Here is a 19,925-nt window from a genome sequence, read left to right as displayed (position 1 = left end):
TCTGTCTCTCATTCTCTCTCTCTCAAATAAATAAATAAAATCTTTAAAAGAATTGTTAACTTTTACTATGCTTAATTAGACCATTCTCTCGACTCATCACCTAATGACTACTATAAAGAACCAGAAACTGAGGTACAAGACTTACCCAAGCTCAAGAACTTCTAACAAAAACAGTTTAAGACTCTCAGTCCTAACTTTAAATAAATACCACCTTCAGTTAGTTATTTTTCTATATGACAGGAGCAAATGACTATTTAAACTGAGTATGTTTTATTTGTTCATGAATTCGTTACATACAGCCCTATGCAAAGAAGTAATTCATTCAGATAAGTAGTCAACCATAGGATTAGGATTGCAGAGAACCACGTTTTAACCTTGTCTTCCATGGAAGGCATCATGGTATAGTAGAAAGAACATATAAATTGCAGCTCTAACACTAAGAATTGTATGGCAATGTGGGGTACGTGGGTGGCTCAGTTTAAGCATCTGACTGATTTCGGCTCAGGTCATGATCTCAGGGTTGTCAAATCAAGCCCCATGTTGGGCTCTGCACTGGGTGTGGAGCCTGCTTAAGATTCTCTCTCCCTATCCCTCTGCCCTTCCCCCTGCTGGCATTCATGCTCACTCTAAAATAAATAAATAAAATCTTAAAAAAAAAAAAAAGAATTGTGTGGCAATGTTATTAAAATACCTCTATACCTTGTTTTTCTCATCTGATGGCAACATTATAGGCCAGACTCACTGGGGTGGTGTAATATTTAAATATAAATACAATGGAAAATAATTATGTAAGAAAACGAAGTATATACAATAGATATTAAGAAGAATTTTGTTCCCTACCCACACTTTCCTTTCTCTAAAGTTACATATTCCGAGATAAAAAGTTATTTCAAAACTGTCTGAATTGATTTTTCTTCAACATGAAAGTCTAATGACAAATTGAGCAATTCCTTTTTTTTACCTGGAAATGGATGCCTGGAAACTAACTCTTCTGGAAGTCCAAGTTCTCTCCCTAAAATTCTTACTTCATCCTTATGAAAATCTTTCAGAGGTTCTATTACTTTTCCCTACAGAGGGAAAAAGCCAATTAATACAAATTAGTAATGAAAATGACATGGAAAATAAAGAATAACATATCATTGGCCTTTCCTGTTGATTTTTTAATCTAAGGTGAAAGACATTTCTTAAAATTTCGTATCTTAAACTATCTTCTCCCATGTGTCGTAAGGAATTAGATGAATATTTTACTGATCTTCGTACTTCTCTTTGAAACACATTTTAAACATAAACCTTTCAAATATAAATAAATCAGAGCAGTCCTACCCACCATCTCTGATCTAGTTCTCATTAGAATACAAGGCAATTAGAAAACATCATACTAGTGTTTCAAAATTAAAGCTCTCCAAATGATACCATGAAGTGAAAAGACAACCTACTCCTATTTGATAAAGGACCTACAGACAACTACTCCTATTTGATAAAGGACCTACAGAGTGTATAAAGAACACTTACAATTCAGTAATAAAAAAATAAATAAACCAATTAAAAATGTTCAAAAAATCTGAACAGATATTTCTAAGAAGATATACAAATGGCCAATAAGCACATGAAAAGATGCTCAACATCATTAGTTTTATTAAGAAAATGCAAATCAAAAGCACAATGAGATACCACTTCACATCCACTAAGATGCCTAAAATAAAGACAGGTAGTAGCCATCTTAATGAGTGTGAATTACAAAAAAAAAAAGAGAGAGAGAAAATAACAATTGTTGGCAAGGTGTGGAACATTGTTGGTGGATTATAATATGATATAACTGCTTTGGAAACATTAAGAAGTCCCTTTTAAAAATTAAAAATAGAACTACCATGGGGTGCTGGCTGACTCAGTCAGTAGAGCATACAACTCTTAATCCTGGAGTTTTAAATTCAAGCTCCATGCTGAGTGTAGAGATTACTTAAAATCTTACAAAAACAAACAAACAAAAACTACCATATGATCCAGCAATACTGCTGCTTGTATATAACAAAAAAAAACAAAAAACAAAAAACAAAAAACCTGAAAGCAGGGTCTCCAAGAGATATCTGCCAACTCATGTTCATAGCAGCACAATTCACAATAGCCAAAAAGTAGAAGCAACCCAAATGTCCATTAACAGATAAATGGATAAACAAAATGTGTATATACATACAATAAATTATTATTTAGCCTTAAGAAGGAAAGGAAATCCTCTCACATGTTACAACATGGATGAACCTTGAGGACCTATGCTAAATGAAATAAGCCAGTCACAAAAAGACAAATGATTTCACTTTTATAGGGTATCTAAAGTAGTCAAATTCATGGAGACAGAAAGTAGAATAGTGGTTACCAGGGGTTGGGAAGAAGAAGAGAGTAGCTGTTGTTCAAGGGATATAAAGTTCCAGTTTTACAAGATTAATAAGTTATGGAGATCTGTGTCACAACAATGCAAATATACTTAATATTACTGAACTATCCATTTAAAAATGGTTCAGGGAGAGGGGGAGGGAGAAAGGCTTTATGGCAAAGTTCTCATAAGCTTTTACCTCTTCTCTCAACTTTCTGATAAGCTCTGTGTCATTGTGATGAGTTTTGATGAGTTCAGCTTTGCCACTTGCAACAAGGGATGCACTTTCAATTAAATCAGGCCGTAAAGTACCTTGGGCAAGGAAAACCTCCTCCGGTTTCAGGTTCATTTCTCCAATTACTTCATTGGCAATCTATAACCAAGAGGAGTAAAACAGCCTTTTAAAGAGATCTTTAAAAAAAGATAGCAAAGTCTTTTTTATTTATACTTTCGACAAGATTTCTCAGAATCCTTTTGCAATACTGACCAAGAGATAAAATCCACACCAACTCCCAAAGTAAACTCTTTTAAGAACATGTGCTTTAGAAAGATTCATAAAGATAAGCAAACATTCAAGAGCCTGAAAACTAGCCATTGAAATACTCAAAGAACTAAAAAGTCTAATATCAACTGAAACACCTATTCTTAAAATAGTTAAAATAAAAGCCTGGCAACGTAAGTATATGTATTTTTTAAAAACAAGTCAGTATAATAGTAACATACACTAAAATTCTTAATCAAAAAAAAAAAAATCAAAATTAGCAAATTTGATTATTTCATATAAGGACAAGGAAAAACAAATACTAAAATTCACATCAAAAATAGTACACATTGTGGATATTAAAAAGGTACCTTAACAAAAGTATCACCAATAATTTTTCTTTTCTCTTCAGGACTTGTTGTCATATTTAATGTTTTGCTAATTCTTTTTCGTGGAGTTCTATCTTCATCTGATATTGGTAGAGTTGTTGTTCCGTTGTAGAAAGAATGAGCAGCATTTATCACTGAGAAAGAGAAGAGAAGCACATTTTAAAACTAACAGAAGATTTTAAAAAACGTAAATAATGGGTCAAACTACAGAAAGAAAATCTAGATCGATCTTTTACCTTTTATCTTTTATCTTTTACCTTGGCTACATATTACAGAACTACCAATAAACCACGGTTAATAGAGTCCAGACACAGGAACTTACTAAATTTTGTTTTTTTGAGAATCCTGTGGCATTTAGTAATCTAAGGCCATAATATCATACATTATGCTGGTTGCTTTCCTGTATTCAGTGCCCCACCAGAACAACAAGCAAAAGCCAAAGGAAGAAGCATAGCCCCAAGGGAACTAAAAGTAGTGGTTCATATACAGGGATCAAAATCCTCCAAACTGCACACTGAATTAAACAGTCTCTTGAAAAACTGATGTTTATCAGCATACATTTAGCAATCACTGACTATCCTTTTATTTTTAAAGAGCAAGGTACTTAAAAACTTACTAAGATCTCTATTTGGTAGTAAGGCTGAACAACTGGTGAACCTCACTGAAATACAGCTGGCTATTTCACTGGGGGACACCAGTGAATTTGTAGCTCTTTCTCTTAAACTGGTCAATTGCCCCAGAAAAGACACCTCCAATCTCCTGCCTATCAGCACTCTGATAACGAAACACCAGAAGGCAGGGAGAGAGTCACCATTCAGTATACAGATTTTTGCTTCACCCTACTGTTTCTAATGTAGAATCTTATTTCCACCCTCAACTATGCCTGGTATTGATATGCCCAAATCCAAAGTTTCTTTTATGTAGCCTCTCTAGAGAATAAGTCCACAGTCTTCCCATAGGGAGGGATAGCAGCAATTTATTCCTGTGTTAAGGAAAAGAATTGCCTTCTCAGATTTTCAACCAAACTGTTTTAGGCTCACCCAGAGAACCACACCCCACAGGGAAGCCAATGTTTCCAAATCTTGAGCCTCCCCACAAGTCCTGCTTTTGTTAGTTTCCTCCCCTTAGCAACATTTTACTAGATATGTCTCCTCAGACAAGGGAAAGGAAAGCAAAAATAAACTACTGGGACTACATCAAAATAAAAAGCTTTTGCACAACAAAGGAACCCATCAACAAAATGAAAAGGCAACCAACTGAATGGGAGAAGATACTGCAAAGGACATATCTGATAAGAGATTAATATCCAAAATATATAAAGAACTACAACTCAACAGCAAATACACAAATAACCCAATCAAAAAATGGACAGAGGACCTGAAGAGACATTTCTCCAAAGAAGATATACAAAAGGCCAACAGCACATAGAAAGATGCTCAATATCACTACTTATTAGGGAAATGCAAATTAAAACCACAGTGAGGTATCACCTCATATCTGTTAGAATGGCCATCACCAAAAAGACAAGAGATAATAAATGCTGGCGAGGATGTGGAGAAAAGGGAATCCATGTGCAATGTTGGTAGGATTGTAAATTGGTACACCCACTATAGAAGAGTTTTGAGGGGCTACTGGGGGGAGGCTCAGTCAGTTAAGTGTCCAACTTGATTTCAGCTCAGGTCATGATCTCAGTGTGGTGAGATTAAGAGTCCCACACTGGCCTCCATGCTCAGCGTGGAGTTTGCTTGAGATTCTCTCTCCCTCTGTCCCCCGGCCCCGCTCACACTCCCTCTCTCTAAAATAAATAAAATCTTTAAAAAAAACAAGTTTTTGGAGGATCCTCAAAAAATTAAAAATAAAACTACCATGTGATCCAGCAATTCCACTTCTGGAGAGATACCCGAAGGAAATGAAAACACACAAAAAGATATCTGCACTCCCGTATTCATAGTAGCATTATTTGCAATAGTTAAGGTATGGAAACAACCTAAGTGTCCATCAATGTATGAATAAAGATGTAGTATACACACACACACACACACACACACAGGAAAATTATTCATCCATAAAAAATAAGGAAACCTACCATTTGTGACAACATGCATGGACCTTAAAGGCATTATGTCAAGTGAAATAAGTCAGAGAAAGACAAATACTGTATGATCTCACTTATATGTAGAATCTAAAAAATCAAACTCACAGAAAAAGAGATCAGACTTCTTATCAGAGGTGGAGGGTGAGGAGAAGGGGAATTGGAAGAAGATGGATAAAAGGTACAAACTTCCAGTTACAATATAAATAAGTACTAAGGCTATACTGTACAACATGACAATTATAGCTAATACTGCTGGCTGATACATAGAAAAGTTAAGAGTGAATCCTAAGAGTTCACATCATAAAAAGAAAAATATTTTTCCTTTTTATTGTTCCCATATGAGAAGATTGATGTTAGCGGAGACTACTGTGATAATCCTTTCAAAATATATGCAAAATCTAGTCATCATGCTGTAGCCTTAAACTCATACAGTGATGTAAGTCAATTATTTCTCATTAAACTAGAAAAAAAAAGTGACTATGGACTCTCCACTTCTCTTCTCTGTATAAGCCTTTCAGTTTGTAAAATAATCTGTACATCCATATTTGTTGTAGGAAGACTTGGAAATTCTCATACATAAATAATATTATGGATGGGAAAAGATAACTCAAAAAGAGTGAACAAGTAGAAGAGAATAGAATGACAGATGGAATTTCATTGATTTTTTTTTATTGATTTGATTTTTTGGAATTTCTATTGATTTCAGTTTTAAAATTTATCCTAGGACCCCTCTTGAACCAGATAATTATAATGTAAAAGTAAAAAACATAATTATAAGTTTATTGGGAAACCTGTACTTGTTTGTTTTTTGTTTTTTTTTAAGATTTGAGAGAGTGTGTGTGCCTGTGTGAGCACATAAGAGCAGGGGGTGGGGTCGGGGGATGGGGGCAGAGAGGGAGAGACTCTCAAGCAGGCTCCCCACTCAGTACGGAACAAGAGGCAGGGCTCATTCCCACACCCTTGAGATCATGACCTGAGCCAAAATCAAGAGTCAGACACTCGACTGGGGCACCCAGGCACCTCTAGAAACCTATACTTGGTTAAGACAATGAGCTCACTCAAACCATAATGCTAGATCTGATTTGTTAAATAAGTCCTCACATATAGACTTTTCTGGGGGCTCATCAATACCTTTGACCTGAATTCCAAGCTTTTTGAGGGCTTCTTCTACAGACTGGCTTTCTCGTTTTCTCATAAAGCCATTATCAATGTGCACAGCAATGACTTGATCTTGGTTCAAAGCACGATTCAGCAAAGCTGTACAAACCGTTGAGTCTACTCCACCACTGAGTAAAACCTACAAGGTGAAATTAAAAATCAAGTTGAGTACAATAAACAACAAAAAAATAAAAACTATCAGCTTAAATCATTACCTTTAAAAACACTGATTTTATCAAAGTAGATATGGTAATTGAAAAAGCACTCTGAAACAGTGCAACTCACAAAACATCCGATCACCCAGTCAACATTTAAGGGCTATGGTGCTGAAGCCAGCTCTGAGTTCTAGCATTATTGACATAAATTTGTACACTTTCAGATGTAAATTCCTTACCAAAACTTTTGATGTGCCTACTCTTTCTTTGATCTCTCGAATGCACTCAAGTTCTCTGTTCTGCACAGTGAAGGTCCCACTGCACCCAGCTATATCATAGAGGAAATTCTTCAGGATTACTTTCCCATTTTCTGTAAGGCCAACTTCAGGGTGGAACTGTGCTCCGTACAATTTTTTAGATTCATTTGCTATACCTTTAATAGAGAAAATAATCACAAATTAAAAATGTTTTCATGTGGAAGACTCAACTAAGTACCCATAGTAATTCCTCACAATTTCTTCCTCTATAAATACAAAAACTGATACAACTTAGTGCATTTTTAGCTACAGGGGGAAAAAAAATAAATAAATAAAAACTACGTTGCTACAATTTTTCTTTAAAAGTCCTTAGGTAGCAATTAGTGCACTATATAGGACAGTGAAATAAGTCCTACACAGATTACTTCATAGTACTTTCCTTCTCCACCCAGATTACTTTGTCTATTTAATACAATGATAACTCAATTTTGGCTCTCAGTCCCACATGGCTTTCATATGCAATATACTGCTATCAATTTTATGTATTAGAAAAACCTCATGTATTAGGCCTGTCAGAATATTCTATGTATTCCTTTCTTAGATACTATTAACCACAAATGTAACTTCATGGATTTGAGTAATGTGTTTCTGACAAATTATGAATTATTTACTAAGCAAAAGATGATAGGCTACATGTTTTACCTGTGTATGCATTACCCCTGTTTACGGCTCTGAGATATCAAGAAACTTACAGCTGTTTAAGTAGTTAAATCAGGCTGAGCAGGCTCCCAAATTCATACTCATTCTATTATACCACGAAACCTCACATTTTCTTTACTTGGTTCTAGGACACCACTCTCTCTTGGTTCATTTATTTCACTGTCTGCTCCTTCTTAATCTTTGTTGTTTCCTCCTCATCTTATCCATCTCTACACATGAAAGTTGCCCAGTACACAGCCCTTAAATCTCTCCTCTATACATTGAGTGATCTACAACTCTCATAACTTTACATTTTACCCATATGATGGTAAACCCCCAAATTTATACCTCCAGCTCAATTTTCTACTCTACAGTCTAGACTCCTATATACAACTGCATATTCATTCCATTTTTTCTATGTTTAATAAGGCATCTTGAATTTAATCTACAAACTTGAATGACTGCATTCTTTCCTTTCAAGTAAACAGAAACTTCAACTTTCTGGATGGTTGGATCAAAAAACATGGAAGTTAAAACTCAATTATACCCTTTTTTCCCCACTCCAAATGCAATCCAACAGGAACTCCTTAGTCTCTCCATTCAAAACATATCAGAATCCAATCTCATTTAAGAAGATTAAAATCCTATCAAACATCTTTTCCAACCACAATGGTAAGAAACTAGAAATTACAAGAACAAAACTAGAAAATTCACAAATACGTGGAGATTAAAAAACATGCTCCTGACAAAGGAATGGGTCAAAGGATAAATCAAAAGAGGAAAAAAAAAAAAAAAACCCAAGACAAATAAAAATGGAAACATAACACCCAAACTTATGGGATGTAGCAAAAATAATTCTAAGAGGGAAGTTTATGGCAATTAATAACTACATCAAGAAAAAAAGATCTCAAATAAACCTAGATTCCACCAAAAAAACCTGTTACAACAAATAAACAATTTCAGTAAGGCTGTGGAATAGAAAATCAACATACCAAAGTCAGTTGTGTTTCTATAAGTTAAACTATCAGAGAAATTAAGAAAACGTTCCCATTTACAACAGCATTAAAAAGAATGAAATATTTAGGAACAAGCTTAACCAAGGAGGTGAAAGATCTGTATACTTAAAACTCTAAGACAATGATGAAAGAAATTGAAGGCACAAATAAATGAAGAAATATCCTATGTTCATAGATTAGAAGAATATTGTTAAAATGCCCATTCTACCCAAAGCTATATACAGATTCAATTCAATCTCTATCAAAATTCCAATGACTTTTTCATAGAAATAGAAAAAAAGGAATCCTAAAATGTGCATCAAACCACAAAAGACCTCAAAGAGCCAAAGCAATCTTGAGGAAAAAAAAGCAAGAGGCATCACATGTCCTGATTTCAAACTACATTACAAAATGACAGTAATCAAAACAGTACTGTACTGGCATAAATACAGACACACAAACCAAGGAAACATACATACACATATATACACACACACATAATATATACACACTAAATGGAGTATTATTCAGCTTTTAAAGAGAAGGAAATCCTGTCATTTGCAACAACACAGATGAACCTGGAGGGCATTAGGCTAAGTGAATTAAGCCAAAGACAAATACTGAATGGTATTGCTTATATGTAGAATCATAAAAAAAAATTAAAAGTTGGACTCAGAAATAGAGAATGGAAAAGTGATCACCAGGGTCTGGCTGGGGGAAATAGGGAGAGGTGGTAAAAGGGTACAAACTTTCAGTTGTAAGATGAATAAAGTCTGAGGACCTAATTAATAATATGGTGACTTATTATGGATAACACTGTATTGTGTAATCTAAATTTGCTAAGAAAACAGAACTTAAGTGTTCTCACACACACAAAAAAAGGCAAATATGTGAGGTGATGGATGTGTCAATTAACTCCATGGGGGAATCTTTTCATTATGTGTACCTATATTAAATCAGCACATTGTATACTTTATAAATACTTTACAATGTTGTCAATTAATCTTAGTAAAGCTAAAAAATTAAATTAAAAAAAGGTTGAGAGAAGAAAAAAAAACTACCAACCTAGAATTCTGTACCGAGAAATTATCCTTCAAAAGTGAAGAAAAATACTTTCTCAGACAAGCAAATATTGAAGCTGTTTGTTGCCGGCACATGGGCCTTGCAAGAACGGATAAAAGAATTTCTTTAGAGAAAAGGAAAATGATAAAGGTCAGAAACTTTAGTCTACATAAAGAAAAGAACATCATTCACAGTTCCTGGCTCACAGATCCCAAAACCTTTGGAATTTCTTAAGAGATTAGAGCTTAAAGGTATCTCTCATATTCATAAGGTGACTTCTGGAAAGCACCTAAGGATGGGGGCTGGTTACCAGGGGGAGACAACCATGTGATTAGAGACTTGGAACTTTCAGTCCCAACCTCCTAGACTCCGAGGAGGGGAGAGGGGCTGGAAGATGAATCAATTACCAGGGAGCAATGATTTAATCAACCATGCCTATGTCACGAAGCCTCCATAAAAACCCAAAAGGATGACGTTTGGAGAACTTCCAGGTTAATGAACATGTGCAGTTTGGGGAGAATGGTGCACCTGGAGAGAACATGGAAGCTCCGTGTCTTTCCCCATTCTCTGCCCTATAAATCTCTTCCATCTGGCTCTTCCTGAGTTATATCCTTTTATAATAAACCAGGGATCTAGTGGTAAAATGTTTCTCTGAATTCTGTAAGCCACTCTAGAAAACTAATTGAAACGAGGAAGAGGTCATGAGAACCTCTGATTTCCAGCCAGTCAGTAAGAATACAGGTAACCTGGACCTGTGACTGGTGTCTGAAACCCAAGGAGGGGGTCACTAGAACCTCCAATCTATGGTTGTTCAGTCAGAGGCACAGGTGATAACCTCGGCTTGTAACTGGTGTCTGAAGTGTATGTGGGTAGGGAAGGGGGGTGGTCTTGTGGGATGCAGCCCTCAACCCGTGCAATCTGGTGCTATCTCCAGGTACACGGGGTCAGAATTGAGATGAACTGAGGTGACCGCTCAAATACTATACTGGTGTATAAGAATTGTTTGTTGGTGTAGGAAAAACTCCCCAACTCTCCCCACACACTGGAAATTGCTCTCAGAACACCAAAAGACAGCAAAAACAGTGCTTAGAAGGAAATTTTCAGCACTGAATACATATATTAGGAAAAAGGAGATTTAAATTCCATCGCCTAAACTTCCACCTTAAGAAATGAGAAAAGAGGGGCAAATTATATCCAAAGTAAGCAAAAGAAATAATAAAAATTAAACAAATCAATGAAACTGAAAACAGGAAATCAACAGCAACCACCACCACCACCACCACCACCAACAAAACTAAAAGCTGGTTTTTTGAAAAGATCAATAAAATTGGTAAGCCTTTAGCCAGGTTAACTAAGAAAAAGAGAGAGGACACAAATTACTAGTGTCAGAAATGAAAGAGGAGACATCACTACAAGTCTCATGGACACTAAAATAATAAAGGAATACTATGACTAACTCTATGTCCACAAATTTTATAACACAGATGAAATGGACCAATTCTTTGAAAGACACGACTTACCAAAACTCACACAAGAAATAGATAATTTCAATAGGCCTCTATCAGTTTTAGAAGTTACATGATCTGATTCAATAGAGAAAGAAAAGGCATCTGAAAAAAATCCAACACCCATTCATGATAAAAACTCTCTGTAACTTGGAATATAGGGGAACTTCCTCAACTTTATTATCTTCTAAAAACCTACAGCTAAAATCATACCTAAACAGAAACTCAAAACTTTCCCACTAAGATCAGGAACAAGGCAAGGATGTTCCCTCTCCCCACTGCTTCTCAACACCATATAAAATTCCTAACTGACGCAATAAGAAAAGGAAGTAAAAGGTATACAGGCTGAGAAAGAAAAACTGTCACAGATGACATGATTATCTATATAGAAAATCTGGAAAAAAAATCAACAGAAAAACTCCAGGAACTAGTAAGCAATTACAGCAGGGTTGTAGGATGTAAGGTTAATACACAAAAGTTCACTGCTTTCCTAAATACCAGCAATGAACAAGTGGGATTTGAAATTAAAAACAATTAGCACCCAAATAAATGAAATACTAAGGTATAAATCTAACAAAATATGTACAAGATCTATATGAGAAAACAATCACTCTGGACCACTTCCACCTCTACCACACTATTCCCTACACTACTGTCTCCTCTCCTGATTGCTGCAGTAGATTCCTAGCTGATCTCCCTACTTCTACATTTGACCCTTTCTCTTTTCTCCTCACTATAGCCAAGGTAATCCTGAAATTAGATCATAAGTAAACCCAACAATTTCATAGTGGCCTCAAATGGCCTGTGTCCTGGCCCCCCTGACCATCCCTCTAACCTCATCTTCTACCGCTCTCCTCCATGCTTACTCTACTCCAACCATGTAGTCTTCCTTGCTGTTCCTCAAACATGGTCCCATCCTGGGAGCTTTGTACTGCTACTTCCTCTTCCCGCCAAATATCCAAAAGGGTCAGCACTTACTTCCTTCATGTTCAGTATCATTTTATAGGAATACCTTCCCTGAATATCCTATATAAAAGAGTAACAACCTTAATCACACATATTCTGCAACACTCTTCTCTTCCTGTATTTCTTTTCAATGTACTTAAACACTATCTGACACTTGACATATTCTGTATTTGTTTATTAGCTGTCCCATCCCTTCACCAAACTGGAATGTTAAACAGAGATTTTTGTCCACTTTGTTCATTACTTTACCCTTGGCACCTGGAAATGTTACTGGCACAAAGCACACAAATATTGGTTGAATGAATACAAATACATAAGCCATCTACCACTGTTAATCTTAAGTAAAAACATTTCAATACGAAAACCATTCTGGATCATTCCTATTCTTATGTTAAGTAATTGCAGGCAAATTACTCAATTCAGTTTATCCATGACAAATCTTTTTTCAACTTACTGTTGAGGTGTGGCATTTCAAACAAAAAGAACTTTATTGATAAATCCACTTTTTTTTTTTACTGACTTCCAAGATTATTGATAATTATTTACATAACAACTATTCAAATAAGCAAGTCAAAAAAAATCACAAACTGCCAGAAAATCAATTCCTCTTCCTCGAAAAAGCAGAGAATAAAAATGGCTTTAAAGTACAGATTAGCAAAATTTCTACAAAGGGCTAAATCATAAAAATTTTAGGCTCTGTGGAACATATGCATACAGTCCCTGTCTTTTATTATAACCCTTCAATAACATAACAGGCTATAGGCTAGATCTGACCCACAGGTCATAGTTTGCCAACCCTGCCTCAGAGAAATGTCCCGAGTGCTTAGTCTGGTGTTTCACAGATGTCCAAGATATATGCCTATGTACACCTGAGAAAGGCATTTAAAAACCCAATGAATAAAGCACACTAGAAAATAGACCATTCTCAAATTTTTCCTGAGCCGTAAAAGTAGTGTTTTACATCTGGAGAACTTTTATTAGAACGAACATTTTTTAAAGTATTTCAGAGCAAACCAGTAAGTGACTTCTAAATAATCTAACACTAAATTCCCTTCATAAATTAATGGTTGATCCTATGACATTTACAGTATCTTTTAAAAATAAAATTAAAAAAATAACAGTACCTCATACAGAAACATATTCTTAGACTCTTTAGAGAAGTTTTTTAAAATGAAATCTGCAAAAGTTTTAAAATTTTCACCTGCCACAATGTTCCCAGAACGTGCCACAACCTTGAATCCATCAGCTACTTTGTCTACACTATCTCCATGAGTAAGCAAAACAATTTCTTCCTTCTGAAGACCCCTAAACATACAAAATATAAAACACAACACAGAAATATCTTAATTAAAGGCATGGTCAATGGGATCTTATGCTTTATTTTTTTCCAGCTTTACTGACATAATTGACATGTGATAGTATGTAAGTTAAAGATGTACAACATGATGATTTGATATATATATATAATGAAATAATTACCACAGAAAGGTTAGTTAACACATACATCACACATCACATAGTTACCATTTTTTTATGTGTATAGGGAGAACATTTAAGATCTACTCTCAGCAACTTTTAAGTATACAAGACAGTTGTTAACTGTAGTCACCATGCCTGAACATTAGATCCCCAGAACTTACTCATCTTACAACTAGTTTGTTCTTTTCCTTTAATATACTAACTCACCATATGTGGAAATCAATAAAATAGGGAAAAAAAAGTACGTAGCAGTGCAACACTGCTAGAATTTAAATTTATTCTGTGCATTATAAATAAAGCCAAACGGAGTATTAAATCTCAAAAAAGGCAATCTGTAAAAATTGAAAACTGAAAAAAATATATTTAAAAGTTGGTGGTATAACCACATGCATAAAAAATTATTTCAAGAAGCCACAAAATAATAATTTCAATATTTTTTCTCTATTAGGATTTATCTTAAGAGAAGGCATTTCAGAGATCTAAACATTCAGTAGTTTTATATCAGAAAGTAAAAGTACTAATACTGATATTGTTATTTTGCAGCTATATATACTGTAAATACATGCATGTTATAGGTTAAAACAAATATTAAATAATTAGGAATTGAGGTTTTCAGCCTCAGAGTAAGGAGATACAAAAATCAAAGTTGTTATAAAACCCCATAAACTTTCATTTTAAATGGAAATAAGAGTATACACGGATTTTGTTTTCTCTAAAAGAATACATATTGACTAAATTTATTCACTGAAAGGGCCTAGAAACAAAGACAACCCAGTAGCAATGTGGACCTCTATTTCTCATGCCAAACACGTTAAAGGCATAGGTTAAAGAAGATGTAACATTCGGGACACGTGGGTGGCTCAGTTGGTTAAGCGACTGCCTTCGGCCCAGGTCATGATCCCAGGGTCCTGGGATCGAGTCCCACATCGGGCTCCTCGCTCAGCGGGGAACCTGCTTCTCCCTCTCTCTCCCTCTGCTTGTGCTCTCTCTGTCAAATAAATAAAATCTTTAAAAAAAAAAAAAAAAAAAGAAGATGTAACATTCATCAAATGCAACATGTGGACTTTCTCTTGACCCTGATTCAAACAAATCAACTATAAAAAGATATTTCTTACATTATGAGAAAATCTGACAGAGGACTGAATATTAAATATTAAGAAGTAAAAAAAAAAAGTAAATTAAAAATAAAGCAAGAAAATAAACTACATTAAAGCCAAATGGATGTTTCAGGCTTACTACTGTTGTCATCGTTGTTGCTTAGGATTAATGTATGTTGTGAATGAGTTCCACAATTTTACAACTAGGAAGACAGACAGAAAACTTTAAATTTTAACGGGATCTTGGGGGGGAAAATGGAGGAGGAGACGAACCATGAGAGACTATGGACTCTGAGAAACAAACTGAGGGTTCTAGAGGGGAGGGGAATGGGGGGATGGATTAGCCTGGCGATGGGTACTAAAGAGGGCACGTATTGAATGGAGCACTGGGTGTTATACGCAAACAGTGAATGATGGAACACTACATCAAAAACTAATGATGTAATGTATGGTGACTAACATAACATAATAAAATTTTTTTTTTAATGCAAAAAAAAATATTTTTTAACCAGATCTTTAGATATAAAGCCTCTGCAGTATCACATACTACCATGATTCCTAAAATGGTTCTCAAGGCTAGTCACTTTAGATGCAGAAGAATGTAAGCAAAACCTCTCCATTATGAAGTGCAGTAAGTGCTAGATTTCAAATGCATTTTGGTAATGAGTAGCTTCAGCTCATAAGATTATTTTGAGCCACCATGGCTTTTTTAATTAATCTTCCTTTGAAAACGAGAATATTCGAACAGATATACTTATTTTTGCTCTTCCTCAAAATTAAAGAGGAGACAGCCATAGCCAGTTTTGTTTATAATCTGGGATATCTCCATTTCAGATAATAAGTTTATAACTTGGATTTTAAAATTTCTGATCTGTCCAATTTGGAGAAAACTATTCATTAGAAATTAATTTAGGCACAAGCATGTTAACAAAACATACCTATAACTAAAAATAATTAGCACAATTAAAAGAAATGATAACAAGAAGTAACTGCATAATGGACAGACTTGAGGAATCACTATGCTGTACACTCGAAACTAATGTTAACACTGTGTCAACTATACTTCAATTATAAATAGATAAAAGTAAATTTCTTGGATTCACACACACACAAAAAGGGGTAGCTGTGGCTCACTAAATGACATCAGTTTTATAAATTTTATAGATTTAATGCAGTAAGGGGGAAATGTAGTTTTAAAGTAAAAATGAAATTTAAGGGGCTCCTGGCTGGCTCATTCGGTAGAACATGCAACTCTTGATCTCAGGGTTCTAAGTTTGAGCCCTGCTGGGTGTAGGATTACTTCAAATCCTTTAAAAAAGCAAAAAAATAAAAATGAAATTTAAGTCAAAATGAAGCAAGTCAGGGGGCACCTGGCTGGCTCAGTCAACAGAGCATACTACTCTTGATTCTGGGGTTGTGAGTTTGAGCCCCACACTGGGTGCAGAGATTATTTAAAAATTAAAAAAAAAAAAGCAAGTGAGTAACCCTATCAACAATCCCCTAAAATGAGCTTTACCCAAAACATGGAAAACTCCCAAAAAAGAAAGCTTCTGGTCCTCTGGAAAACTGAATGAAAATGCAGCCATGTTTTTTTTAAGTCAAGCAGAAGATAAATGGTTCCAGGAAGGGAGTGAATAGCTCATCCACCAATTTTTAAATAGATTAGAGCTATAGCACCTCATCTGTTGTTACCTAGAACAAAAATCAATTAATACATTCACTATATTAAAAGATAGTATGCTAGGTACAGTTATGCTCAACGTAGAGAAAGTGAGCAGGAGGGAAACATAACACATATTTAATAATGAGTCCAACAAATTGGTTGTGTGCTAAGTACCCAGCAAAAACATGAGGGAAGAGATATACAAACACATTTGGTAGATACAAGATAGTTTAAAACATCCATTTGCCACATAGGGCACATTAATGTTTAGAATCACACTCCAAAGAGTAAAAAGGAAAAACTACAAATGTTGGCATTCCCAAACAAGGATCCAAGACTGAACACGTGCTTTTAAGTTATGTCATAAGTGCTTTCCTTACCCCTACTTAGCATCACCACCATCCTCTGCCACCCTGACACTCAAATGGAAAACAAATATGACAGTTACACCTCTGGCCACTAGTACGGCCTTAATTTGTCTAAGAATGAAGGAATCTCTAATTTTGAAGAATAACAATCCCAAATTTAAGTCAGTTACTCTACTAACTGTTCTTATGCATCTAAAAATATCTATAATACCTGAATAACGAGCATGTGTTGTCCACACTAATACTGAAGACTCCATCTTCTCTAACACTTTTTTTGTGCACAGTACCTCCAAATACCTTATTCATCATCTGTTCAAAGAGAAAATAAATTGACATCAATATGAATCAAAAGAATTACCCAATCATTTTATTATGCTAATTTAATGATTTATATTCCTGTTTTCAGGATATCTGCTGTTTGTGTCCCCAAAATAAAGAGTTAGATAAATGTAGACAGCTTGGTATTATTATATGTAATTATACAGTTATTAAGAGGAATAGTTATAAAACAAAACTAGATTAGAAATCTGACCTGAGGTTAATTTCTATTAAACACTGGCAGATTTTCCATTTAGTGTATTTTAATTCATTTGTTAAAAATAGATATTTAATACTTACATCTGGGTTTAATTTAAAAGCATTTTAAAAGGTACTCTGAGCTTAGAAAAAGCTAGAGCAGACGAAAGGAAGAGCTTTGGTATTAAAACTAGGCAGGTACAAATTTCTCCAAATGATTTAACCTTTGGCCCCAAAGGAACAGTCTGAAAGCCTGCAGAAGGCTATGTTGTGGAGAGAGCATAAGCAAGAAAATCTGGTCTTTCAATTAAATTTATTTGTATAAATCCGATACACCTACAGACTCCCCCCCAACACCAAATAAAAACACACAAAATTTCTACAATCGTTAATTCTGCCTTGATGCAATCACTATGATTCATCTCCGTATATCTGTTTCACACAGTTGTCACAAGATACCTGCCATAACCATGCAAGATACAAGTTGATCCAGCTCCTAATAAAAAAGCAGGCAGAGGGCTAATAAGTATTCATTCGGATAATGCACAGTGGAATAGCCTTCAAAACCATCAGCAAATGCTGCCCTCTACATTCTCCTCTTAAGACATTCACAATAAAGCTTACTGCAATAAAGGTCTGGGTTAAGTTCAGCAGGAAAAAAACTTGCTAACCCATTTAGCCCAGTATTTCCCAAACAAAAAACCCAGGTTATCAAACACTTTCTGCAGCACATTAACTACCACACAGTTTAGGAACACTGCTACAATCTAACCAGTTCCCCTGCCTCTAGTCACTTCTCTTCTTCCCCCTCATTCTGTACTCAAACCATTCAAGCTAGAGTAATTGCCAAAACAGACCATGTTCTCTCCCCCACGTCTTCAGGTCTCTTCACAGTCCCAGGGGCCTAACAAAGTATGTGGCCCAAAGCAGTCATTAAAAGCTTCTGAATGAAAAATTAAGTGCTTTCTTCTATATACTCAGTGAACCTTGTGTACCTCTACCTTCCTTAATTTGCTGTTCTTAATTAGAAGACAGCTGAATGATCAAGATAACTAAAACTGTTGGAACTCAACGCAATTTAAAAGTCCACAAAGGTCAATGGGCAAAACTAAATATATTACTTAGGGATATAAACTTATGTATAAAGCTGTAAAGAGAAAAAGGGGAATGAATAACAAAATTCAGGGAAAGTGCTGCCTCTGGTAAGAAAAGAGAACAACATGAATGGAGAAAAGTATAAAGAGTTTCAAAAGTTCTACTAATATTCTATTTCTTACGCTGAGTGAGGGGATATAAAGATAAAAGGAGCAATGGGCAAGACAGTCTTTTTTCTTCTAAAGCAAAGAATTCCCAGAAAGCTATTAGAAAGGTTCTCACAAGAGTCCAGTGAATGGGAAAGATGGTACATAAGACACTGAAATAACTAAAATTTCAGGATGCTCTTGGGGGCAAAAGTATACACTAGGGTGAGACCTTTGGTGCTAAACTTACCCAACTAACAATCACTAAGAATTATTAGTCCTTTAAAAACAACATATTAGCTAGATGGTATCATCTATACCAATATTTTATGGAAAGACAATTTCTTTTTTTTTTTTTTTTTATGGAAAGACAATTTCTATCTAAAGGACCAAGATCAGCCTATTCTATTGTCCTAATAGTAAGTTCAGAGGACATAAAGGCAAATTGTTTTACATATTTAACATGAGCAGGCCTAGCTCTGGCTACCGCAAGATCTCCACTGAATGACAGAAAAATTAGGCCTTACAATTATATGGGGGACTGGCATAAGGGAGAAACAGTCACTAGCACTTAAGTTAAGGCAGCATTTTCCAGACATATTTCACTATAAGGGGTCCTGAAAAAAAAAAATATCTGTGAGACTCTTCCTTACAGAATGTTATAATACCTCAATATACTAAAAATCATTTAACGTTAAGTTGTGCTACATTATTAATACTGACTACTCTGGCATGGGAGATCAATAAATTATGTAAATACATTACATCCAAGAGCAAAGGTGTATTAAAAAAAAAAAACCAGCCAGTTTCCAAAGTTCAACTCAATCAGGATGTAGACTCTTCTAAGAAAATGTATTCATTAGGATACTATATAAGAAAATCCAAAAGTAGGTTGTTATCCAAGTCAAATTCATAACCACCATTTGGCTTTTCAGAAAACTTTAACAGGACAAAAAGAGCCTTTTACTAGAAAATGCTTGCTTCCTAGAGAAAAAAATACCCATTGTTGTAGCTTTTGAACTTCATACATCACATATTTTTAGGGGTCAGTATTTCCTCTAAATCAAAGTGGAAAACTATAATGAACAATTAGCAAGAAATGAAATCTGGTAAAGCTGTTTTACAGACCAGTGATCCCTAATATTCTGCTTTTGTATCAAGTATAAGAACAACAAAAATATTCATTCTTATGTGAACATTGATTTTTATTGTTTTTTCCTTTGCTGAATGCTCCAGGGCCAGATAAAATATACTGGTCTGCTCACTTTCTACCTTTTAGACAGCCTCCTTCTGTACAATATTCATATTAAAGCACAGCAATTTCAACCAGATTGTTTAATTATTCTTTTTTTTTTAAGGTTTTTATTTATTTATTTCATAGAGAGACAGCGAGAGCGGGAACACAAGCAGGAGTGGGAGAGGGAGAAGCAG

The 19,925-nt window shown here is 35.0% G+C and overlaps 1 protein-coding gene across 1 annotated transcript in view; it reads right to left on the bottom strand.

Annotated features, from left to right (window-relative positions):
- Window positions 1-19,925, bottom strand: part of GMPS (guanine monophosphate synthase) — a 68,131-nt gene that overhangs the window by 21,258 nt on the left and 26,948 nt on the right. The window contains exons 4-10 of the mRNA XM_034997612.1: window positions 16,949-17,046; window positions 13,332-13,435; window positions 6,886-7,079; window positions 6,465-6,630; window positions 3,221-3,372; window positions 2,568-2,741; window positions 962-1,067 (exon numbers count right to left, since the gene is read on the bottom strand). Of these exons, the coding sequence (XP_034853503.1) occupies window positions 962-1,067; window positions 2,568-2,741; window positions 3,221-3,372; window positions 6,465-6,630; window positions 6,886-7,079; window positions 13,332-13,435; window positions 16,949-17,046 (994 nt within the window). The remainder of the gene's footprint in view (window positions 1-961; window positions 1,068-2,567; window positions 2,742-3,220; window positions 3,373-6,464; window positions 6,631-6,885; window positions 7,080-13,331; window positions 13,436-16,948; window positions 17,047-19,925) is intronic.

The sequence above is a fragment of the Mirounga leonina genome, unplaced genomic scaffold, assembly GCF_011800145.1.
Source record: "Mirounga leonina isolate KUSES-001 unplaced genomic scaffold, KU_Mleo_1.0 Mir_115, whole genome shotgun sequence".
Taxonomy (NCBI): domain Eukaryota; kingdom Metazoa; phylum Chordata; class Mammalia; order Carnivora; family Phocidae; genus Mirounga; species Mirounga leonina.
The sequence above is the reverse complement of the archived record's forward strand: the minus strand, read 5'-3'. Positions and strand labels throughout refer to the sequence as shown.